The 25,585-nt window shown below is 42.4% G+C and overlaps 2 protein-coding genes across 4 annotated transcripts in view; one reads left to right on the forward strand and one right to left on the reverse strand.

Annotated features, from left to right (window-relative positions):
* The window catches only part of ccdc88b (coiled-coil and HOOK domain protein 88B), a 67,446-nt gene extending 66,044 nt beyond the window's left edge, over positions 1–1,402 (forward strand). The window contains exon 27 of one of the 2 annotated variants that reach the window (XM_089021274.1): positions 30–1,402. In XM_089021274.1, coding sequence (XP_088877400.1) covers positions 30–55 — 26 coding nt within the window. In that variant the 3' untranslated portion in view covers positions 56–1,402. The remainder of the gene's footprint in view (positions 1–29) is intronic. The other variant, XM_089021281.1, reaches the window with a different exon arrangement.
* The window catches only part of macrod1 (mono-ADP ribosylhydrolase 1), a 229,202-nt gene that overhangs the window by 26,893 nt on the left and 176,724 nt on the right, over positions 1–25,585 (reverse strand). The window contains exons 10-13 of one of the 2 annotated variants that reach the window (XM_089021322.1): positions 22,488–22,635; positions 21,835–21,958; positions 19,885–20,008; positions 12,321–12,450 (exon numbers count right to left, since the gene is read on the reverse strand). In XM_089021322.1, the coding sequence (XP_088877448.1) occupies positions 22,601–22,635 (35 nt within the window). In that variant the 3' untranslated portion in view covers positions 12,321–12,450; positions 19,885–20,008; positions 21,835–21,958; positions 22,488–22,600. Of the gene's footprint in view, positions 1–12,320; positions 12,451–19,884; positions 20,009–21,834; positions 22,636–25,585 lie in introns of both variants that reach the window. The other variant, XM_089021314.1, reaches the window with a different exon arrangement.

The raw sequence follows: 25,585 nt of genomic DNA on the forward strand, positions 1-25,585 counted from the left end.
CGTTAATGTAATTCTTTTCGCATTTACAGATCACGTTTCCAGCAACGACACATGAAAAGGAATTATGGACTCATTCCACACTGTTTATTTGAATGCAACAATTGCACTCACATTGTTTTAAAGGACAACCTACGACTTCCGACATGTTGTGTCCATAATTTGTAAAATCACTTCAAATGACTTCTACTGAGCGTATTTTACAAAGATTCCACGGCATATAGCTATATTTTACGTTTCAAGACTCGCGCTGAATATTCAGGAAGTCTTGTTTTTGAGTTGATGACGATGCCTGACGTGACGTCACGTCTGGAACGCCCCTGACCGAGAAAGCGACACACAATGCATTTTGGGTCCTTTTTTTGGTCTGAAAACTTCATGTTGATCCATGTTGATGGCGGAATTAGAAAGAAAACACATAAATAACGCAATGGTGAATCATTGTGTGTTGCGCCAAAACTACTATTTGATACTAGTCGACACAAATTCCCAGCAGACAAATCAGCCCATTTCCAACGGACCTTGGGCGCCATCTTTTGCATTTTCTGGGATGGTACATTGTAGTCCTGATGGCTCGAATTAATACAAAAGTACTTCTTTAATCGATTGCAAACATTTATGCTTTCCTCTTCAGAACTATTTGAATCATATTCATAACTGGATGAGGAACAAGAAAACATCTTCTCCGAATCTGAAGCCATTGTTTTGATTGTAGAACAAGGCAAGACGTCCTGGCGTGACATCACAATCATTCAGTCATTTTGAAGTCGTTTTGGGACACTTTAACTCATTTTTATTGGTGTTTTGCATTTGACTAAAAATATCAGCCTGCACGTTTTGGGTATTTCAGATGCTATAAAATGTTTTTCTGATGTCAGTTTAAGGTCCTTTAAGGTCTCACATTGTCAAGTTTACTGTTTTGAATAAAATAAATGTTCTTCACAGTGTTGTGAATACAACTATGAGGAAACTAACAAACTAACTGATGATCACTCATGGTTAGCCACTGAAGCTAATTTACAGAGGCAAAGTGCAGTGCTGTCATGCAAAACTACAAGTCGGATTTTGCGTCACAGTACATCTGATTGAACAAATTCAGTGACTTCAATTTGTTTTCCAAGATTTTTTTGTGGCTCCTTGTCTAATGTATACAAAAGCCAATTATGATGATTGGGAGAACCACAACTTTCAGTGCTCCAAGTGGCACTTTGGTCTTGGTCAAGCGTTTTGCCAGATAGTTAAGCAGTGGTGTAGACAAGTGCACTTAAGCCGTGCTCACACTGCGTTGTCTCGTCCGCAATAAACCTTTATAGAATTATCTCAAATGTCTCGGCTGCTCCTGCTGATTGATCTGCCTCCAAGTCACTTTAAGGTAAAAAGCGGAAGTCTATTAGAGCACAGGTGCTTACTCATAATGGGCCATATTAACTTGGAAATAAGGAGAAATGAAGATCTGTGTATGTGACATGCCGAATATAGATTGTGATGTTTGACTCAAGTGTGTCTGACCAAGTGGAGTTGGATAAACGGGGAAAGGTTGACCTTAAGGCTCCTGTAAAACCGGCCACTGGGATATTGCTAAATAATAATGATACATTTCATTTATAAGCGCCTTTCAAAACTCTCATGGTCACTTTACACTCACACGATAAGTTTTTCTGTGGGAGAGTAGCGGAAGCCACACGCGCCAGCCTTCACTCAACCCGGAAGTAACTCAAATAGATTGAAAGCGAGCTAGCTAGCTATCTAATAGATAGCTACATAGCCAGATAGCTATATAGCTAGCTAGCTATATAGCTAATTAACCAGCTAGATAGATAATAGATAGGAAATAGCTAGCTAGGTAGCCAGCCAGATAGCCTGCTGGATAGATAGCTGGATAGTTAAACAAAAATAAGTGAAGAAAGAAATAGGAATAACGTCAAGAGAAAAGACAAAAAACGTGAAATGGGACGAAAGAAAGTTGAGCAAAAAAAAGAAAACAAAAGCCACATTTGAACAGCGCGACAAAATGGCCGCCAGAGGAAAAAACGAAGATCAGCGCTCCCACCGAGAGTTTACTGTATTTGTTCAGCAGTCGGTCATATACCGAAACGTCGCCGTCGCCTTTAGCAAGTTCGCTACGCTAGGTAGGATTGTTTCGCTTTTAGGTGGACTTCACAGATGATGTAATAGCTCACCAAATGGTTCCGATGCAGAACTGACAATCAGACAGATGGGTGCGTGGGTGCTCTGTGTGTGTGTGTGTGTGTGTGTGTGTGTGTGTGTATATGTGTGTGTTCATCAAGGAGCCGCACATGTGAGGGGTCAGTTATCATTCAAGAAGCCTCATTTTTTTTAGTGGGATAAAGACCACAACATGGCCAGACGTTTACATACTTCTGAAACCACATGTAATCCAATAAATAAATACTGGATTATGCAGTAATGTCACTTTGCAAAAGCAATTTATATGTTTTAATACATTTTTAAGACCATTTTTCACATTGAAAAAGCAACACAACACATTGCTGTGTGTTTTTTGGGCTGGAACACATTTAATGGTATTTTAAGTCATGTTAATGGGAAAAATTGAGCTGACCTCGGTTTGAACGTGTGAAGTATGCAGTGCACTCAAAGACCTCCCTCGTACACTGTCTATCAAAGTCTCTTTGTTTCAGAATTGGCCGCAAGTGGGAACAACACGAGTCAGAGGAACTGTGGCACAATCAAGAGACAATGACTAGAAGAGTATTTTTCGCATTGCGCCACTATTATCGCTGATATACAAGTTGACAAGAACTGTCAGGTGTCCAGAAAGTTCCGGAATGTAGACTCTGCAAATTTGAATATATTATATATTTATCCATCCATGCATTACCTGTACGGCCTATTCCTCATTCGGGTCACAGAGGTGATGAAGCCTATCCCAGCTGTCTTAATGAATGAAAATAGCGTGTAACAAAAGCACAGTGATACCTCGGTTTATGAACCCCTTGGCTTACGAACTTTTCGGTTTCCGAATGTTACATTTATGAAAATTTTACCTTGCCGTACGAACTTTACCTTGGCATACGAACTTTTTCGTACATGAAGCTGCCTCAATGAGTGTTCTTCTAACAACAAAATGGCAGCTTTTTTGTCCTCTATTCCCCGCTCCCAGTCTTTGGTTAAAGCCTCGTGATTGGTCAAGAACGCAGCAGTGAGGGGGGTGCTTTAAACATTAAAGAGGCAGGCAGACGACAGTGAGAGTTTCAACTTTCAAAGGAGTTCAAAGGCAGAGTGTAGACTGCAAGGTTAAAATATCCCATCAATCAGGCTCCACAAACAACCTACACAAGCCATCTCTACACTTGATGCAAAAAACTATCAACCCAGCTAAACAGAACACAATTGATGAGGAACTAGATAAAATGATCGCAGAGAAAGCACCTCTAAGGGATCATTCTTAAAGATGGTGAAAGAAGAAGGTTACGTTCCTCATCAATTGTTTAATGCTGATGCAACCGGCCACTCGATTCCATCAAGCCATCAACGACCATCACAAAGGTAAATAAAACGACTTTATTATAAAGTACAGTTTATTTCTTTAATTATAATACCATAGCACATTTATTATACACAAAATAGTGTATATTTTGTGTAGTTTTAAGGCTTAGAAAATTAGAAAGTAGAAAATTATGTTTTATGGAGACCTGGGAAATGATTATTCTCATTTTAATGGTTTCCTATGGGAACGTAATTTTTGGGATACACACTTTTCGCCTTACACACTATGTCTGGGAACCAATTAAGTTTGTGTCACGGTTTGCGAGGTGGTGATGGCGGGTTCGGATCCCAAAAAGCAGGCAGGAGGGAGCAGGAGGTTGTTTGACAAATTGTATTAAAATAAAGTCAGCAGGAACAAAATGTAAAACATCAAAATGATCTGAATGGAAAAAATACAAAGTAGCAAAAGAAAACCAAGTGTAAAAGTCCGCCAAGGTTAAACAAACACGTACACAATGCATGCAGCAAACAAGCAGCAAACAAACAATGAATCGGCACCGGATGATCGTGCCAGGTGTCTTTTTAAATGTTATTGATTATAACGACCAGCACCTGCGAGGCTGCAGGCAGGGCTGACGTCGCTACCCGCTGGTCGCCAATCTGATCGGGACGACCAGCACCTGTGCAGGTGCAGGCGGGGCCGACAGCGCCCCCCGTTGGTCGCCAACCAGATCATGACAGTACCCCCCCTTCAAGGGGCTGCTTCCAGAAGTCCCAACAGTCTCCCAAAAGGTCCACTCGCCAGGGAACGGTCGGTGGAGAAGGCAACCGCCGCCTCTCCAGCACACGACGGGCGGCGGCCTGATGGGAACGGGACTCGGCCTGGAGTGGACGAAGACGCGGCACGGATCGTCGTGGGCGTGAGTGCGATCCCCCTCGCACGTTCACGCGACGGCGCATGGCTCTGCGTAGACGTCGAACTGCCAGGCGCAGAATGGCACCCCGTACGGCCGTATGGGACCAGGTCTCGGCCGGACGCCGACGTGGGCTTGAACTGCCCGGCTCCGGGGGAACGAGACCAGTCCAGAGCCGCTCCGGGATCCAGCGGTGAGTGGGGTCTCGGACCGACATTGACGCGGACGTTGCACGGCTCGTCGTGGATGAGACTCAATTCGTCATGCACGACGACAGCGTGGCTGGACGTGGGCGTGCAATGCCAGTCACCCAGGGTCACCCTGGACGGCCACCTGGAAGGAGGTCTCGGCCGGACGTTTACGTGGACGTTGCGGCTCGTCGAGTGACGCAATTCAAACTCGACGAGGCTTGCGCTAACGTGGACGTAGCATTGCCAGGCACAGGGTGGAAATGAGACGGGTCCGATGTACCTGCGGGATCCGATGGGTGGCCGATTCATTCTGTCACTGTCATGATCTGGTTGACGACCAACGGGGGGCGCTGTCGCCCCCGCCTACACCTCACAGGTGCTGGTCGTCCCGATCAGATTGGCGACCAGCGGGTAGCGACGTCAGCCCTGCCTGCAGCCTCGCAGGTGCTGGTCGTTATAATCAATAACACTTAAAAGGACACCTGGCACGATCATCCGGTGCCGATTCATTGTTTGTTTGCTGCTTGGTTGCAGCATGCATTGTGTACGTGTTTGTTTAACCTTGGCGGACTTTTACACTTGGTTTTCTGTTGCTACTTTGTATTTTTTCCATTCAGATCATTTTGATGTTTTACATTTTGTTCCTGCTGACTTTATTTTAATACAATTTGTCAAACAACCTCCTGCTCCCTCCTGCCTGCTTTTTGGGATCCGAACCCGCCATCACCACCTTGCAAAACCGTGACAGAATGAATCGGCCAACCATCGGATCCCGCAGGTACATCGGACCCGTCTCATTTCCACCCTGTGCCTGGCAATGCTACGTCCACGTTAGCGCAAGCCTCGTCGAGTTTGAATTGCGTCACTCGACGAGCCGCAACGTCCACGTAAACGTCCGGCCGAGACCTCCTTCCAGGTGGCCGTCCAGGGTGACCCTGGGTGACTGGCATTGCACGCCCACGTCCAGCCACGCTGTCGTCGTGCATGACGGATTGAGTCTCATCCACGACGAGCCGTGCAACGTCCGCGTCAATGTCAGTCCGAGACCCCACTCACCGCTGGATCCCGGAGCGGCTCTGGACCCGTCTCGTTCCCCCGGAGCCGGGCAGTTCACGCCCACGTCGGCGTCCGGCCGAGACCTGGTCCCATATGGCCGTACGGGGTGCCATTCTGCGCCTGGCAGTCGACGTCCACGCAGAGCCATGCGCCGTCGCGTGAACGTGCGAGAGGGATCGCACTCACGCCCACGACGATCCGTGCCGCGTCTTCGTCCACCCCAGGCAGAGTCCCGTTCCCATCAGGCCGCCGCCCGTCATATGCTGGAGAGGCCGCGGTTGCCCTCTCCACCGACCGTTCCCTGGCGAGTGGACTTTTTGGGAGACTGTTGGGACTTCTGGAAGCAGCCCCTTGAAGGGGGGGTACTGTCATGATCTGGTTGACGACCAACGGGGGGCGCTGTCGCCCCCGCCTACACCTCACAGGTGCTGGTCGTCCCGATCAGATTGGCGACCAGCGGGTAGCGACGTCAGCCCTGCCTGCAGCCTCGCAGGTGCTGGTCGTTATAATCAATAACACTTAAAAGGACACCTGGCACGATCATCCGGTGCCGATTCATTGTTTGTTTGCTGCTTGGTTGCAGCATGCATTGTGTACGTGTTTGTTTAACCTTGGCGGACTTTTACACTTGGTTTTCTGTTGCTACTTTGTATTTTTTCCATTCAGATCATTTTGATGTTTTACATTTTGTTCCTGCTGACTTTATTTTAATACAATTTGTCAAACAACCTCCTGCTCCCTCCTGCCTGCTTTTTGGGATCCGAACCCGCCATCACCACCTTGCAAAACCGTGACAGTTTGTAAGCCAAGGTATCACTGTACAAGAAAGAACAAACCACTTGGTGAACTAACAGAGAATACACTTGAACACACTAAGAACTACTCACTTGAATAAATAAGAACATAAGCAAAAGCAAGAGGCAAGAAATGGAGAAAACCTAAATCAAGACAAATGACAAGAAAAATGTCTCTACCAATTTCACATGCACAATGGCTTTGAAGAGGTCCTCGAATTGTCCCAATAATTGTGAAGCCCGACAGTGCCTAGCAAGAAAACTGGGAACCTCTCTACCACATGGTAGTCACTAACAGAATGTGATCATGACAAGAATATGCTAAAAGACCATTTATTACGACATTTTTGAAATTAATTTGACTGTATGGTTACTTTCTTATCTTTTTACTTTGATTTTAAATGCTAAAATACTTAGTTTGTAAATGTGATTAAACAGCGTCAATGTATGTTGTTTTAGACTACTTTCGTTTTCGTTGTCTTTGAATGATTAAAGCTGTTTTCTTTGTCAATGCTGATAAGTGTTGTGCTTTTGGTTTTGTGAAGCGCATTGAGTTGCCAAGTGCATGAAATATAGAAATACTGTACAGCTTCTTTGGCTGTTTGCAATAATTTGGTACTGCACTGGACAGTCTTAGGCCCCAAAAAAATGATAATGCAATATGGTTATACAGTGATATCTCGTCTTACGAATTTAACTGGTTCACAGAATGTGTGTCAGGCGAAAAGTTCGTTTGCCAAACATTTAGTTCTCATAAGAACCCATTAAAAATGAGAATAATCTGTTCTCAGGTCCCCATAAAACAGGGGTCGGGAACCTTTTTGACTAAGAGAGCCATAAAAGTAAAATATTTAGAAATGTTTTTCAGTGAGAGCCACACGCACGCGAGCGCGTGCTCACACACGCGGGGCTCGCGCGCACGCACACACGTGCGTGTGAGCACATACAAACGCGAGCGTGCGCGCACGCACATGCAAACGCGCACGCACGCGCGGCCACTTTTCAACAAAATGTCAGCATTTATTATTTAAAATAACTGTGATAGTACTCACCGTAGAATAAAACTTGCTATTGTATTGTAATTAAAAAAATAAACTGGATTATATAATAAAGTCGTTTTATTTACCTTTGTGATGGTCATTGATGTAGTTCCCTTTTGATGATATCCGAGTGAAGTAGCCGTGCTTTCTCAGCAATAATACCGTCACTCACAATGTCCTCTGCTTGCTGCTTTTCGTTAATCCATACCAACAGAAGTTTTTCAACCTCTTCTCTTGCCTGAGACCGTTGCTTAGATAACACAGAAACACCCTTAGCCACACGAGGCAATGGTCGATTTAGCACACTGGTACTGGGACGCTAAAGTCACACAAATGCACACCTCGTTGGTGTTTTTCGATGATCTCGTTCTTCTGCTCGACCGTAATTTTGTTTTGTGTCCTCTTCGGCTTAACACTGTCCTGTGGTTGGGTCTTTTTCGGTCCCATTTTAGCAAAAAGTACTCCACTCGATAGCAAACCACATCTGCACTCAAAGGGGTGTGGAAAACTAGTCCGCCAGCCACCGTGGCGCTGTTCGACCATGTGGTTTGGTGTTCATCCACCGAGAACTAGTTCGCCAGCCACCATGGCGCTGCGTGGTTTGGTTCGTCCGCTGAAAACTGGTTCGTATGCCAAGTTTATATTCTCGCGAATGTAATGTTCGTAAGGCGAAACGTTTATGAGCTAAAGCGTTCATATGGTATCATTGTACTCTATTGGGTCTATTTAGAACAAAAAAAAAAAGGACACTACAATCCAATGAACAATATGCTTGAACAGGCCCAAAGTCAACTAGGATTGACCTTAACTCACCTCTGAGCCTCAATGAGGACAAAAAGGAAAATGGATTGATGGATGATGTCACAGTTTTCCCATTTTTTTTTAAAGGTCTGTGCATTTGGATGAAGAAGACTCTAGGGAAGAGCTGACTATCTCACAACCCTGAATCCTGATCAGATAATGACTAATGGACTGCTAATTCACCTCATCAATTATGAAGTTGACATGGTGATGTCATTCCAAACTCAGTCTTCTTCAAATAAGGCAGGACAAAGCCACAAAACGTTATCGCCCCACGTCAGTCACGCTGAGCTTTGTTATCAATGCGAAAACTGCGTCCGCCTTCCCAGTATTCCAATTTAAAATTACAAGCAATGTGTCAAGAAGTTTCTCGCGACCGCCGGCTGTTGTGAGGAGGAGGAGGAGGAGGAGGAGGGGGATGATCAATATTCACTTTGACCTTTGTTTATTCAGCCAACGCTCTTCGCTGAAGCAAGAAGACGAGAGAGAGAAATCATTCCAAAAAAAAAAAAAAAAAGCCTGGGAGAAAATAGAGGAAGCACAAAATAAATAAATAAAAAGAAACAAAACAAAGCAAGAATGAAAATGAGCGATTAGATGCCATTGTAGCTTCTCGATTCCTAAAGGGATGAATGATTGATGTGCGCCCCGGTTGACATCAGAGTGCGAATCCGAAGACGCGGCGCCGCTTGCTTCATTATGGAGAACGACAAGATGATTGGCATGCATCACTTTTCCAAGCAAACTTCTCCATGTTTTGGTCGTCCTTATTATTCCCCTCTGACCATGTCTCACTAAAGAGCGGAAGCTTATGAGACGTGTGCAGGCTAGTTAGCAGTAACATCGCTTATGGACCGGGCAAGTTGAATTTCATTCCGATCGTTTGGCTGGTTTTATACTAATCACGAGGAACGGAAAACCATTCATGTTAACGGTGAGTACTATCACAGTTATTTTAAATAATAAATCAATTACTATTTGATTCTAGTTGACAGAAATTACCAGCGGACAAATCAGCCCATTTCCAACGGAGCTTGGGCGCCATCTTGTGCATTTTCTGGGACGCGACATTGGAGTCCAGATTGCTCGAATTGATACAAAAGGACTTCTTTAAACGATTGCAAACATTTATGCTTTCCTCTTCAGAACTATTTGAATCATATTCATAACTGGATGAGTAACAAGTAAGCATCATCTCCGAATCTGAAGCCATTGTTTTGATTCGAGAGAACGGCAAGACGTCCTGGCGTGACATCACGAACAAAAGGGGCGGGACCTTCCAAAACCCGCAATTTCTGGGGTCATTTTGAAGAACAGTAAAGTCTCGTTATATCGATATCGGATATATCGATAGTCCCGGTTATATCGATACTATTTCTATGCACGCACGGAGAAAATTACATGCAAACAGGGTCGGATATATCGATAGTCCCGGTTATATCGATATTTTTTCCGACTCCCTTGAATATCGATATAACGAGACTTTACTGTATTTTTGGGACACTTTAACTCATTTTATTGGTGTTTTGCATTTGACTAAAAATATCAGCCTGCGTGTTTTGGGTATTTTAGATGCTATAAAACGTTTTTCTGATGTCAGTTAGGAAACAAAAAAATGGTGTCGGTTGTCCTTTAAGTCTGGCGTGTCTCTGCAGTCTGACTCGTTTCCGAGTGTCTGCGCCATACAGAATCAGGTGGGAGGGGCTATCCATCGTCTCTTTTAGTTTAGCTAGCGTCCGTCTGTTGCCCACCTCCTCCAGAGAGTCCAGGGAGCAGCCCAGGACAGAACTGGCCCTCTCGACTAGGCGCTCCAGTCTTTTTCTGTCCCGGGTGGTGATGCTAATTGACCAGCAAACAATTCCATAGTGGATGATTGAGGTGACCACAGAATCATAGAAAGTCTTCAGGAGTGATCCCTGACCCCCAAAAGTGTGCAGAAATCTACAATATTTCCTGTGTCAGGGAGCTGAGACCCAGAATTCTGTATTAGGTCAAATTGTTAGGAATATATTATCTGTGAGTAACTTGCCGGCTACAGTGAGACCTCAATTTACAAGCACCTTATCTTACAAATTTTTCGTCTTACAAATGTCAAATTTCTGAAAATTAAACCTTATAATAAGCACTATTTTCATAATACACATCCACCAAGGCTGGCGGAGTGATCTTCGGCGGAAGCACACGACCGAACAGCACCAGAGGTTAAGTTGCTAACAGTCCTTATGGAAAGTGACTCTCCTTCCATAAACCATCAACGACCATCAAAAAGGTAAATAAAACTTTATTTTACAGCACAGTTTATTTCTTTAATTACAGTCGTCATGTAATGCGCCTCTCTTTCCAAACGGCAATTCCCTTTGACCGTCGACCTCCAATGCCATTCCATCAAGCCATAAATGACCATCACAAATGTAAATAAAGTGACTTTATGATACAATGCAGTGTATTTATTTCATTACAATACAATAGCACATTTATTATACATAGAATAAGGTATGTTGTGTGTAGTTTTAAGGCTTATTTAGTTGAAAAGTATATTTTATGGAAACCCGGGAACGGATTATTCCCATTTTAATGGTTTCCTATGGGAATTTGTTTTCAGCAAAATCCTTCAAAATCCTTCACTAAATCACCACGGTGGGGTGAGCTTCAATTTGGATCGTTCGTACAACAGGTTCTTAGGCAACATTGGCTTAGTTAAAGCAATGAGGTGATACCAGATCAAATGGGGCAATCAGGCCAAGGGTAGACCCCATACTCAGGCAGGACAATAGAAGCAATCAGTCAGGACAATAGATGTAATCAGTGTAGCCGCAGGGAGTAGACCTCTGCTCCGCCAACCTGAGAGCAGGGACCAATCATAGCAGAGTCCGGCACCGCCACGTCTGGACAGTAGGGATATATATTCACCCGAAACTACCAGCACAAGACTTTAGTTAGCTGACGAAGCATCTCGGATAAGAAACGAAACGTCCGACACCTTCAAATAAGTACAGATGACGGCTGAAGAAACCTTTTCATCTAATATTAGCTTGTAATATTTTAACCTCACAATGGCTAGTTGGAAGAAGCTGTGTAAATGTCTGCTGAAATGGGTGCGCATGGATCGGTAGCGGCTGGCTGCAAGGAGTTGCTAGAAAAGGTGGTGGGCAGGGTGCGGAGGGTCCAGTAGGATTTTTCCTCACCTTTGTCTTGATTTTGTCTTGACTTTGTCTTGCAATGTGCAAGTCCACGAGGGATGGTAGGGCGGCGCCAATGATTTTTTTTCCACCGTCCTAACTGTCCGTTGAAGTTTTTGTGGAACCAAACCGTTATGGAAGAACACAGGATTGATTCAATGACTGCCGTGTAGAAATGTCTTAACATACAGTGACAATTGCTTTCTATTTCTATATCAGCATACATCACCGTGACTGAGTTTAATGTCTTGACCCCTTTAAATGGAGCATGAGACAAGCTACAGAATTGTGGCGGGGTAAATTCAATTCATGATAATTTGTTCGGGGAGAAAGAAGGAAGGTCGGAGGGAAAACAACAACTAACCCGGTGACCTCGCTTCTTTACAAAACTGTCACAATCCCACAGCTCTCAGCGAGCTTTTACTCAATGAGGTCAGCTTGTGCATCTATAACTTCTTCCTCCCTCACCCCATCTCCATCCATCCCTCCATCCGCCTCACCCCACCACCGCCGCACCCCCCGCCTCCCTCCTCTCCCCAAGTGTATTAAGGGGCTTTGACGCGCTCAGTAAAAAGCTGATTTATTCCCTCGGAGGTATCGATCGTTTTTTGCATTAAAGATTATAATTCATTACCGCGTCCCCTTTTAATACATTAAACACTCAAAACAAAAATAAAACAGCCCCTCCTACCACCACTTCCACCTAGGCTCGCCACATCCCAAGGGTACTCGAAAACACTCACGTCGCAGTCCGACTTGTTGGGCCGGAATGCCAAACTCCTCCAGAGAGGCACTCACACGCAAGTATCTCTGCACGGTAGATGACCACAAGCTCTTTATTTTGTTACATGCAAAATGATAATGGCCTTTAAATCCGTACCTGAGGAGCAATGGGGCAGCCAGTGGCCAGGACCTGACCAAGGTCTTGACTCTGCAACATGGCAACTAGCGACAAATGTCTTTTACGGCAAATAGGCCCCAGTCTCTCAAACATGCACACACCTGGTAGTCTAAAAAAAAAAGAAAAAAGAAATGGAGACAAAGAAATGAGTCGGAAAGGCAGATTTCAGTTTTCAAATGTCAGGGATGAAAATAAGTATAAAAGGGAAACTAAATACCAGGGTGAAGTAAATATACTGTACCAGAGTCATCGAAATCTGGAAACGGTTGGTATCTACAGTGATACCTTGGCTTACATACTTAATTGGTTCCCAGAGTGTGTAAAGTGAAAAGTGTGTCTGCCAAAAAATTAATTGCCCATAGGAAACCATTAAAATGAGTAGAATCCGTTCCTAGGTCCCCATAAAACATAATTTTCTACTTTCTGATTTTCTAAGCCTTAAAACTACACAAACTATACCTTATTTTATGTATGTCTGTGTAAGCTCTCAGTCGTACAGGAGTGGTCCATCGATGAAAAGGTTTCTTCAGTGGTCATCTGTACTTTTTTGAAGGTGTCGGACGTTTCGATTCTTATCCAAGATGCTTCTTCAGCGAACTAAAGTCTTACTGGTAGTATCGGCCCTATATATATATATCCCTAATGTTCAGACATGGCGGCGCCGGACACTGCTATGATAGGTCCCTCCTCTCAGGTTGGGGGGAGCAGAGGACCACTCCCTGCATCCCCACCGATTGTTGCTACATTCCTGACTAACGACTGACTAACGACACGCCTGATTGCCCCACTCCCTCCGGTATTACCTCATCAGCATTACTAATGTTGCCTAACCTATGTTGCCTAAGCAGGCTATTGTACGAACGATCCAAATTGAACTTATTTTATGTATAATAAATGTGCTATGGTATTATAATTAAAGGAATAAACTGTACTATATAATAAAGTCATTTCATTTACTTTTGTGATGGTCGTTGATGGATGGAATGGGGTGGCTGGTTTCATCAGCATTAAAGACTTGATGAGGAACGTAGTCTTCTTTCACCATCTTGAGGAATGATTCATTGTAGGTGCTTTCTCTGTGATAATTTTACCTTGTTCCTCATCAGTTGTGTTGTAATAATAATAATACAGTAAAGTCTCATTATATCGATATCGGATATATCGATAGTCCCGGTTATATCGATACTATTTCTATGCACGCACGGAGAAAATTACATGCAAACAGGGTCGGATATATCGATAGTCCCGGTTATATTGATATTTTTTCGGACTCCCTTGAATATCGATATAACGAGACTTTACTGTACATATCATTTGTGTTTAGCTGGGTTGATAGCTTTTTGCATGAGGTGTACAGATGGCTTGTGGAGCACGATTGATGGGAATTTTAACCTTGCAGTCTACACTCTGCCTTTGAAATACACATTTAAAGTTGAAATCCATTTTCTCACTCTCTCTCTGTCGTCTGCCTTTCTCTTTAATGTTTAAACCACCTCCCCTCACTGCTGTGTTATTGACCAATCACATGGCTTTAACCGACGACTGGGGATGGGGAATAGAGGACCAAAACAAGCCGGCTGCCATTTTCTTGTTAGTAGAACGGACTCGTTCGCGAACGACACATCACTCTTTGTGGCAGCTCTGTGTGTATCCCGAAAAATAGTTTGTATGCCAAGGTAAAATTTTCAATTTAATTTAACGTTCGGAAACCGAAAAGTTCATAAGCCAAGATTTTCGTAAACCGAGGTATCACGGTGCTGTGCATTTTACACTTGACTTGAAAGAATGAGAGCAGTGGGAAAATGAACACGGTGGACAAACATACGGCAGTGTACAGATGTCAGGGATGCAATAAAAAGATTCTGAATCAGCCGTAGATGTTTTGGGTTCAATAAATATTACAACTTCTGGATAGCGTTAAGGTTCTTTATGAGGACTGCCGTCTTGATCGGAGGTAGTAAGCAATTGACAACTATTTGAATCATATTCATAACTGGATGCGTAACAAGAAAGTATCTTCTCCGAATCTGAAGCCATCGTTTTGATTCCAGAGCAAGGCAAAACGTCCTCGCGTGACGTCACAAACAAGGGGGCGGGACCTTCTGAAACTCAACATTTCCGGGGTCATTTTGAAGTAGTTTTGGGACACTATAACTCATTTTTATTGGTGTTTTGCATTTGACTAAAAATATCAGCCTGCGTGTTTTGGGTATTTTAGATGCTATAAAACGTTTTTCTGGTGTCAGTTACAAAAAAATGGTGTCGGTTGTCCTTTAAGGATCTTGCTGTGTGTCAATGCGCTCTGCCTGTGTAAGAAAGCCGAGATTTTAGAAGCACCGTGTCTCCGCTATTGATTTTGTCCCAAAAAGCTGCACCAATTTCCCACCCGCCCCCACCCAGCAAAATACGATTGCCCCTGCCCATGTCCGTTGGCCTGGACAGATTGATTTGAGAGGACTTGAAGAGCAATCGCACTGATTTTTTTTCTTCCCTCCTTGGAGTGTCATTCCCTCATCATCTGGCCATCCTTCCATTAAAGGACTCCTCAACCTCCAAACTCCTCTTTGTCCATCACGCACCCTTTACTCCCCTCCCCGTCCCCCCCAACCCTCGCTGCTGTTTCCCACTGACAGGCTTTCAGACACTAAATCAGAGACATTGATCCAGCCCAGCCCGAGTGTCCTGGATTCTGCTAAAGAGCCATTTTCATTTCACTAGCAGTTTACTGGCTAGGCTGACCCCACATCCTCCTGAGTAAACAAACATCACTCTCCTCACGCCATCTATACACATCAGTCTTCGCATCTTCACATCTCAGCCTGCCTTTGTTTATCATCCAGTTGCTTGAAACCGTTGATCAAAATACAGTAATACCTTGGCTTACGAACTTAATTGGTTCCCGACAGTGTGTAAGGCGAAAAGTGTGTATCCCAAATATTAATTTGCCATAGGAAACCATTAACATGAGAATAATCCGATCCCAGGTCCCCATAAAACATAGTTTTCTACTTTCTAATTTTCTAAGCCTTAAAACTACACAAAATATACCTTATTTTATGTATAATAAATGTGCTATGGTATTATAATTAAATAAATAAACTGTACTGTATAATACATTCATTTTATTTACCTTTATGATGGTCGATGATGGCTTGAGGAATGGAGTGGCCGGTTTCCTCAGCATTAAACACTTGATGAGGAACGTAACCTTCTTCTTTTACCATCTTGAGGAATGATCCATTGTAGGTGCTTTCTCTGCGATAATTTTATCTAGTTCCTCATCACTTGTGTTATGTTTAGCTGGGTTGATAACTTTTTTCATCAAGTGTACAGATGGCTTGTGCGGGTTGTTTGTGGAGCCTGGTTGATGGGATATTTTAACCTTGCAGTCTATACTCTGCCTTTGAACTATCAAAGTTGAAACTCTCTCACTGTCATCTGCCTGACTTTTTAATGTTTAAACCACCTCCCCTCACTGCTGCGTTCTTGACCAATCACGTGGGTTCAACCGAAGACTGGGGGCGGGAAATAGACGATAAAAAAATCTGCAGCCATTTTCTTTTTGGAGAACGGCTTCACTCTCTCTCTGTCTGTAAACCCCACCTCCCCTCACTGCTGCATTCTTGACCAATCAGGTGGCTTTAACCGAAGACTGGGGTGGGGAATAGTGGACAAAAACAGTCGGCTGCCATTTTGTTGTTAGGAGAACGGGCTCGTTCGCGAACGACACATCACTCATTGTGGCAGCTCCGTGTGTATCCCGAAAAATAATTTGTATGCCAAGGTAAAATTTTCATAAATTTAACGTTCGTAAACCGAAAAGTTTGTATGACAAGGGGTTCGTAAACCGAGGTATCACTGTATCAGAAACTGCATCGAGCATTGTCGTTTTCAAAGAATGTTGTAGAAGTGATGGTAAGGAAATAATAGAAGAGATTTATTGGGATCGAGTGTTGCATATCGGCATTTGTTTCCTAAATCCTATGAGAGATAACATGATCAGAACTTATGAAACTGCAATATCTCATTCCTAATAAATGACATCTTCCGGCTGTGTTAGCTAGCTATCTAGCTAGCTATCGACCATTTGCAATGATGTCTACATATAGTTATAACCAGTAGCAGGTCATATATGTCACTGCTAGGCCTTAAGGTCACTCCTCCTTCAGCCATTGCAGGTTGACAAAACCCCTATTAAATCAATACAAAAAGATATTTTCTTATACAGCCCGCTACAGATACAGTGTGCTAGCTTTGGCCAGTAAGCCCTTATCACTAGAGTCTAGTGATACTATGATTGGCTCATGACTAACCAATCATGTGACTAGCCAATTATAATTTCTGAAAACGCAGACATTGCTAGCACCTTCGAGCAGGCCTTGGGTCGCCAACTCGAATCAAACTCGAATTGATGTTTATGCTCCAGGGCCTGCCGAACTGATCGTGAAGGCGTCTAGGTAGATTTCTGACCCTAGTAACAAATGATGGCTGAAATGTGATTGGTTAAATGTTTAAATATGAAAATACACATCTGGAAGCAGCGCAACAGGGGAAAAGCAATGAAAGATAATTTGGATTTATTCAATGACAGTTCATGGACAAAATATAATTCACATTAATCTGTGATTCAGATATTTTTAGGAAAGCAGAGAAGGCCTTGCAGGCCCTGACGGCCCACCACTGGTTATAACTGTCATGAGATGTGCTTGCTTGCTATGTGAATGGGGTGCAATTACGTCCTTTGTGTTTAAAAAGCGATTTATCGTAGTTCTCTGTTTCCTCGATTTATTTTCCTCCCTTTTAAAAGACCCTTGGTCAGACCGTCGCAACACAAAGGCCAGTTTGAATTTGCCACTTGGAACGCATGACTATCAGGAGCTGTAAGTGTCAACGTGTGAGCGCGCCTTGGGGAAGAAACAGTCCCAGAGCTGCGAGACCTGGTCGAGTGGAGTTGTCACAAAGGTGCGAAAGCCCTCCTGCTTCACAGCTGACAGCCTGGACTGTCTAAATGTCATCTATTATTGTCAGAGGTGGCACAAGTAATCAGAACACAAACTTCAGTCCGGTAAAAGTAGAAGCACTCATTCAACTGCTGCGTTTAAGTAAGATCGAAAAAGGTTAGACTGGAATGGATTCAGGACTCAATTTAAAAAGCTATTCTTTACTGTCAATTGCTTACGGGTGATATTTGATTTGATCATTCGGCAGCAATACCAGAAAGGTTATTTGCCTTCTTTCATTGCATGACAAATTAATATAATGGTTGGTTGGAGAAAATGTTTTGGGAGTTCAACAGAGGACCTTTAAAGGACAACCGACACCATTTTTTGTTTCCGAACTGACATCAGAAAAATGTTTTATAGCATCTAAAATACCCAAATCCCGCAGGCTGATATTTTAGTCAAGTGTAAAACACCAATAAAAATGACTTCAACCCAAAACTTCTTCAAAATGACCTTGGCAGTGGCGAGTTTCAGAAGGTCCCGCCCCCTTGTTCGTGACGTCACGCCTTGCTCTAGAATCAAAACAATGGCTTCAAATTTGGAGAAGATGCTTTCTTGTTACTCATCCAGTTATGAATATGATTCAAATAGTCCTGATGAGCAAAGCATACATGTTTGCAATCGATTAAAGAAGTCCTTCCGTGTCATTTTGAGGCATCTGGACTCCAATGGCGCCCAAGCTGATTTGTCTGCTGGGAATTTGTCTCAACTAGTCTCAAATAGTAGTCTTGGTGCAACACACAACGATTCACCATCGCGTTATTTATGTGTTTTCCTTCTAATTTCACCATCAACACGGAAACGAAGTACCCAAAATGCATTGTGTGTCACTTTCTCGGTCAGGGGCGTTCCTGTCGTGACGCCACGTCAAGAATCGTCGCCAACTCGAAAACAAGACTTCCTGAATATTCAACGCGAGTCTTAAAACGTAAAATACGCTCAGTAGAAGTCATTTGAAGTGATTTTACAAATTAAGGACACAACTTGTCCGGGGCGTCGGTTGTCCTTTAAACTGTGTCAGATTTCAGTTTCACATGACTTTGAATTTGACAGGTTGATTCTAAACAGATGAACCTCTTCAAACCTCATCAACATAGTAGCTTTCCACCAAATGTCAAACGACAGTAAATCACAATTTTAATCTCAATACTTGTCTATGTTGTTTTTTTCCCCAGTACAGTGATACTTCGGCTTACGAACGCTTTAGCTCACAAACGTTTTGCCTCACGAACATTAAATTCACGAGCATAGTCTTCGCTGACGAACTAGTTTATGGCGAGGGAACCAAACCACACAGCGCCACGGTGGCTGGCCGACGAGTTTTCCACACCCACTTTCTTTGAGTGCAGACGTGGTTTGTTATAGAGTGGAGTACTTTTGCTCTTATGGGCCCGGAAAAGACCCCACCACATGCTAGTGTTAAGCCTAAGAAGACATTAAAGACAATTATGGCCGAGCAGAAGAAGGAGATCATTGAAATACATGAACGAGTTGTGCGTTTGTGTGACTTAGAGTCCCAGTACCAGTATGCTAACTCGACCATTGCTACGTGTGGCTAAGGGTGTTTCTGTGTTGTCTAAGCAACAGAAGAGGTTGAAAAACATATGTTGATTTGGATTAATGAAAAGCAGCTAGCCGGGGACATTGTGAGTGAGGGTATTATCGCTGAGAAAGCACGGCAACTTCACTCAGATATCAAACAGGCGACTACATCTACGACCATCACAAATGTAAATAAAATGACTTTATTATATAGTCCAGTTTTTTTCTTTAATTACAATACAATAGCACATTTACTATGCATAAAATAAGGTTTATTTTGTGTAGTTTTAAGGCTTATTTACTAGAAAATTAGGTTTTATGGGGACCTGGGAACGGATTATTCTCATTTTTAATGGTTTCTTATGGCAAATAAATATTTGGCAGACGAACATTTCACCTTACACACACTTTCTGGGAACCAATTAACTTCGTGAGGTGAGGTATCACTGTCTTTGATTTTTTTTTTCAAATTGGCTAACAAAGAATAGTCCCAATTCTCCATTAAACAGCAAGGTGGCAGTCAGCTATCTTCCCGGCCCCCCACCCACAGAAGCTGGTGGAATTTGACAAAGCCTCCAAGACATTCAGTTAGCCAAACAGTTGGCATAATTGCTCTTCATGTGTCAAGGAATAGGGAGGGGGAAAAAAGGCGGGTAGACAAAGATTACGGACAGGACAGTGACGAAAATTGGTGGCGGGATAATGAGACTCATTTTCTTTTTATCCCCCCTTCCTGTCTCTCTCTCTCTCTCTCTCTCTCTCTCTCTCTCTCTCTCTCTCTCTCTCTCTCTCTCTCTCTCTCTCTCTCTCTCTCTCTCTCTCTCTCTCTCTCTCTCTCTCTCTCTCTCTCTCTCTCTCTCTCTCTCTCTCTCTCTCTCTCTCTCTCTCTCTCTCTCTCTCTCTCTCTCTCTCGCTCATTATTCAGATTGACTAGTTGGAGATTAGCTTCACAGTCTGCTGCTAATAAAAAAAAAATACAAGAAGTTCATGAAGCTCACCATCCCGCTTTTCCCTTCATCTTCCCGCCGGCTTTGGATCCTCTCATCTCTTCCCTTTTTTGCTGCCTCTCAGTTTGAACTACGTCCTCCTGCTTTTCCTCCATCTGTTTATTTTTCCACTCTGCTGTAATGCAGGAAATAAAAGGCGAATGAGGAATAGGAGGTGGAGGAAGCGCAGGTTCAGACGGGGAGAACAATCAAAGAGCTCCGAATCCCTTTGAAACAAATGAGGCTTTTACAGAAAAAAAGGCCTTTTCTGAACACAATGTCCGCTTGTATGATTTTTTTTTCTTCTTCCATTCCTATGTGAGGGTTTCACCTCGAGACAGAACACCTCTGTGGGGCTGAGCCACAGGATCACATTGTTCGGATCAATAAATATGCGTGTTGGCGGATGATAGTGGTGAAGCGGCCGCCCGCTGAACACTCATCACATGTGTCACACAGTGAACAATGAAACGTTTCTACAGATGCACTGCTGGGAGGGGCGGGTGTTGCTGCACATGAGCAGTCCCCATGTGGGAGTGAAACGACAAAAAGAAAGGTCAATATGGTTAATACAAATACAGTGAGACCTCAATTTACAAACACCTTATCTTACAAACTTTTCATCTTACAAACGTCAACTTTCTGAAAATTAAACCTTATAATAAGCACTATTTTCATAATATACACCCACCACGGCTGGCGGAGTGATCTTCGGCGGAAGCACACGACCGAACAGCACCAGAGGTTAAGTTACCAACAGTCCATATGGAAGGTGACTCTCCTTCCATAAGCCATCAACGACCATCAAAAAGGTAAATAAAACTTTATTTTACAGCACAGTATATTTCTTTAATTACAGTCCTCATGTAATGCGCCTCTCTTTCCAAACAGCAATTCCCTTTGACCTTCGACCGCCAACGCCATTCCATCAAGCCATAAATGACCATTACAAATGTAAATAAAGTGACTTTATGATACCATGCAGTGTATTTCTTTCATTACAATACAATAGCACATTTATTATACATAAAATAAGGTATGTTGTGTGTAGTTTTAAGGCTTATTTAGTTGAAAAGTATATTTTATGGAAACCCGGGAACGGATTATTTCCATTTTAATTGTTTCCTATGGGAAATTCATTTTTGAGATACACACTTTTCGCCTTACACACTCTGTCTGGGAACCAATTAAGTTCGGAAGTTGAGGTCTCACTGTAATACAATTATCACTATAGTTCTAATAAAATAATACCCCCGACACTGATACCACGACTACTCAAATTTATTTATTTATTTTATTATGTTTCATTTTACTTATGGTTTTATTGTTATGTGCTTTGTTTTATTGTTTTTATTGTAAAGTGTCCTTGGGTGTTTTGAAAGGCGCTTGAAATAAAATGTATTATTATTATTATCAAATGCCTTCGAATGGTAAACTACAATTTTCAAAATATTTTCAAAATGACTATTGGAAACTAACTAAAAATTCATTTAGGACAGGGAAAAGTGTACGTTTGTGTATGTGTGTCTGTTTGTGTGTGTGTTGCATTTGAAAAGTAGCACCGTTATTTTGTGTATTAACACTGTGAGCTCTTTGCTGGCTATTTATGTCTGTCTCACTTCCTGCTCTTGAACCAGTTTAGCTGCGTTTATCCAAATATAATGCAATTTCGCAAGGGTCTTATTCTGTAGTTTTGAACTACAGCTATGGAAAAATACAAAAAATAAGATAGCAGGTCCCGTATTTTGTTTTTCTATTTCTTCCTTTCCTCTCTCTTACTTTCATCACTTTGCTGCTGTAAAATGTAAATTTCTCCACTGCGAGACTAATATGGGCTAATCCAACGTTTTTTGCCTCTGCCCTACACTTCAAAGGAAGTGTAGGGCAGAGGCAAAAAAAAAGATTTTCATTGGCGGTTCATCACACATTGTTCGGTCAATTTACGTTTCCACGTTTTCTCACCGAAAGGGATCCCAGGGAGACCACACTGATACAACTCATCTCACTCTCGTTATTTATTGTTGATTGAGTTTGAAGACATGATTGTTTGTTGTTTGGTAGACAAGCAGTGAAGTATGTCATAAACCTGCAAATATAACACAGAATGGCCCATATAAATGCAACTCATTCACAATAATGTCTTATCACTACACTTAGATTCATTCATGATTATACCTACATTCATTTCTTATCATTATGTTTTGACATTATTTTAGTTTTGTATTAGGCAGCCGTGTAATCGTGATTCGGGCAGTCAAACATCACACAATATCCACCCGCAAACTCGCATCGGACAACTTTGCTTTGAGAAGCCCTAAGCGGCTACAATGTATCGTTAGCTTTGCTGAGAGAGACCTAGCTACAATGTATTGGCTCACTGTCTCGGTTCGCTATTGTAAACAGCTATCAGCGCAACCAACAGTTACATACAGGCAGAAGACCGCTCTCAAATGACCCCACATAACAGAAAATCGGAACACTCAACAGAAACGTAGAACGTAAAAACGTAAAAGACCGAACACACATTGAGGGAAAAAAATTCATACCCAAGGAGTCTGTGTTATTAAGCTGCCTTGCGCCCACACACTGCCACCCGACTACATGTATTGACTTACTAAAGTAAAGAAATGGCATGCAGATGCCGATGATGACAAACGCCACAGTGGTGTATTCTTCTTAATATCAGATTGGACGATAAACAGAAAGGTGGGCGTTGAAATAGCCGCTCTCACGGTTTGCTCATCAAGGGGGTCACTGTGGGTCCTGCAAACCAGAGATGAAGATTTACAAAACAATTAAGGGAAACTGACATCAGGATTTAGATGATTTGTATTATAATGACTCGGCATATGTAAAATGTCGCCATCACATTAGTAAACACTGCAAACAATCATACCGCCGCGCTTAATCTTAACATTCAAATTTTGACTTTCTGGGCATTAATTTATAAGCGTGTGCTTACATACATTCACATTTTACTTATTAGTTATGTAGCTATCTAGGTAGCTATTAGCTAGAAAGCTAGCTTTCTTTCTATTTGACTTGTGAGATTATTTTCTTATTTATGATTAGTGGTGTTTATTTCTTTATTTAGTTTGACTCCCAAATGTATATTTAAGGAAAAGAAGAAGCTATCTAGATGGCTGGATAGCGGACGGCTAGCTAGATAACGAGTAGCTAGCTAGCTGGCTATTTGCGATCTATTGGCTAGCTAGCAATCTAGCTGGCTGGCTATTAGCTATCTATTAGCAAGCTGGATATTTGAAATGTATTAGATATCTAGTGATCTATCTGGCTGGCTGTTAGCTATCTATTAGCTAGCTAGCTAGCTTTCTATCTGTTTGAGTTACTTCCGGGTTGAGTGAACGCGGGCGCGTGTGGCTGCTGCTGCTCACACACAGAAAAACTGATCCTGTGACTGTAAAGTGACCTTGTGAGTTTTGAAAGGCGCTTATAAATGAAATGTATTATTATTATTACAGCATGTATTATGAAGCATTTGTCCTTCGTTAACATGATAACAAATGTATAACATATGCAACAAGTACCACTGGATCAGATTTGAAAATAAAAGAAAAAACGGAGCATTTTAAAATAAAATAAATGAGGCAATTGTAGAGATTTTTACAAGAACATTACATTATTCCAGACAGAGGCAGCTTTAAACATTGAAGCGTTTATCTCCACTTTATGAGGGCGTTTGGCAATATAACATTAAGATTAACTTATGCTTTGCTGCAATAAATCTGCTGTGATAATAAGCATGCTAACTTTGGCGATTTATTTTATAAAATAAATAAAGCGGACCGTTTCAAATATTTTGTTCACACGGAACTAATGTAGCGGACAATGGCTTCCTGGAGTCTTCACTTGTTGCCAGGCAACAGCTCAGTAAAAGTACAACGCGAGAAAGAAATCCTTCCTGTAAACATGTCAACGAATAATAATGCTCTAAACTATATGTTTGTTTTTCCATTTGATGGGATTTGATGGATACTTTTTTTATGCCAGGAAAAGTCAATTTCAGCTGTGCTTGAAACTGAGACTGATATGAAAAAGGTGTCATATTTTTTGACTTAAAGGACAACAGACACTGTTTTTTTTTCAGAAAAACGTTTTATAGCATCTAAAATACCCAAAACACGCAGGCTGATATTTTTAGTGAAATGCAAAACACCAAGAAAAATGAGTTAAAGTGTCCCAAAACTACGTCAAAATGACCTCGCAGATGCCGAGTTTCAGAAGGTCCCGCCCCCTTGTTCGTGACGTCATGCCGGGACGTCTTTGCCTTGCTCTAGAATCAAAACGATGGCTTCAGATTCGGAGAAGATGCTTTCTTGTTACTCATCCAGTTATGAATATGATTCAAATAGTGCTGAAGAGGAAAGCATAAATGTTTGCAATCGATTAAAGAAGTCCTCCCGTATCAATTCGAGCCGTCAGGACTCCAATGTAGCGTCCCAGAAAATGCACAAGATGGCGCCTAAGCTCCGTTGAAAAAGTGCTGATTTGTCTGCTGGGAATTTGTGTCAACTAGTATGAAATAGTTGTCTTGGTGCAACACACAACGATTCACCATCGCGTTATGTGTTTTCCTTCTAATTTCGCCATCAACACTGAAACGAAGTACCCAAAATGCATTGTGTGTCACTTTCTCGGTCAGGGGCGTTCCTGACGTGACGCCTGCTACTGGTTTCAAGTCATGGATTTTATTTGACAACGTTTTTCACAATTTAGTCATTTTACTAAAATATTCCCAAACTGGGTTTGGATTTGGGAAAATTGCACCAAAAAGCATTACAGTACTTGGGCGGGGTCTTGGGGGAGTGCTTGAAACAAATTTAATGACGGCAAATATTCTTTTATTTGTATTTTTTTATTGTAATTTTTTAGTTGTTTTTGTTCATTTAAAGGACAACCGAAGCCTCTGGACAAGTTGTAAAAAATCACGTCAAATGACTTCTACTGAACATATTTGATAAAGATTCCACGGCATATAGCTATATTTTACGTTTTAAGACTTGCGCTGAATATTCAGAAAGTCTTGTTTCCGAGTTGATGACGACGCCTGACGTGACGTCACGTCTGGAACGCCCCTGGCCGAGAAAGCGACACACAATGCATTTTGGGTACTTTGTTTAGGTCTGAAAACTTTGTGTTGATCCGTGTTGATGGCGAAATTCGAAGGAAAACACATCAATAGCGCGATGGTGAATCGTTGTGTGTTGCACCAAGACAACTATTTGATACTAGTTGACACAAATTCCCAGCAGACAAATCAGCCAATTCCCAACGGGGCTTGAGCGCCATCTTGTGCATTTTCTGGGACGCTACATTGCAGTCCAGACACCTCAAAATGACAAGGAAGGACTTCTTTAATCGATTGCAAATATTTATGCTTTCCTCTTCAGAACTACAGTAAAGTCTCGTTATATCGATATTCAAGGGAGTCCGAAAAAATATCGATATAACCGGGACTATCGATATATCCGACCCTGTTTGCATGTAATTTTCTCCGTGCGTGCATAGAAATAGTATCGATATAACCGGGACTATCGATATATCCGATATCGATATAACGAGACTTTACTGTATTTGAATCATATTCATAACTGGATGAGTAACAAGAAAGCATCTTCTCCGAATCTGAAGCCATTGTTTTGATTCTGGAGCAAAGCAAGACATACTGGTGTGACGTCACGAACAAGGGGGC

Source organism: Hippocampus bargibanti, linkage group LG02, assembly GCF_051943395.1.
Source record: "Hippocampus bargibanti isolate YZ-2025 linkage group LG02, ASM5194339v1, whole genome shotgun sequence".
NCBI classification, from domain to species: domain Eukaryota; kingdom Metazoa; phylum Chordata; class Actinopteri; order Syngnathiformes; family Syngnathidae; genus Hippocampus; species Hippocampus bargibanti.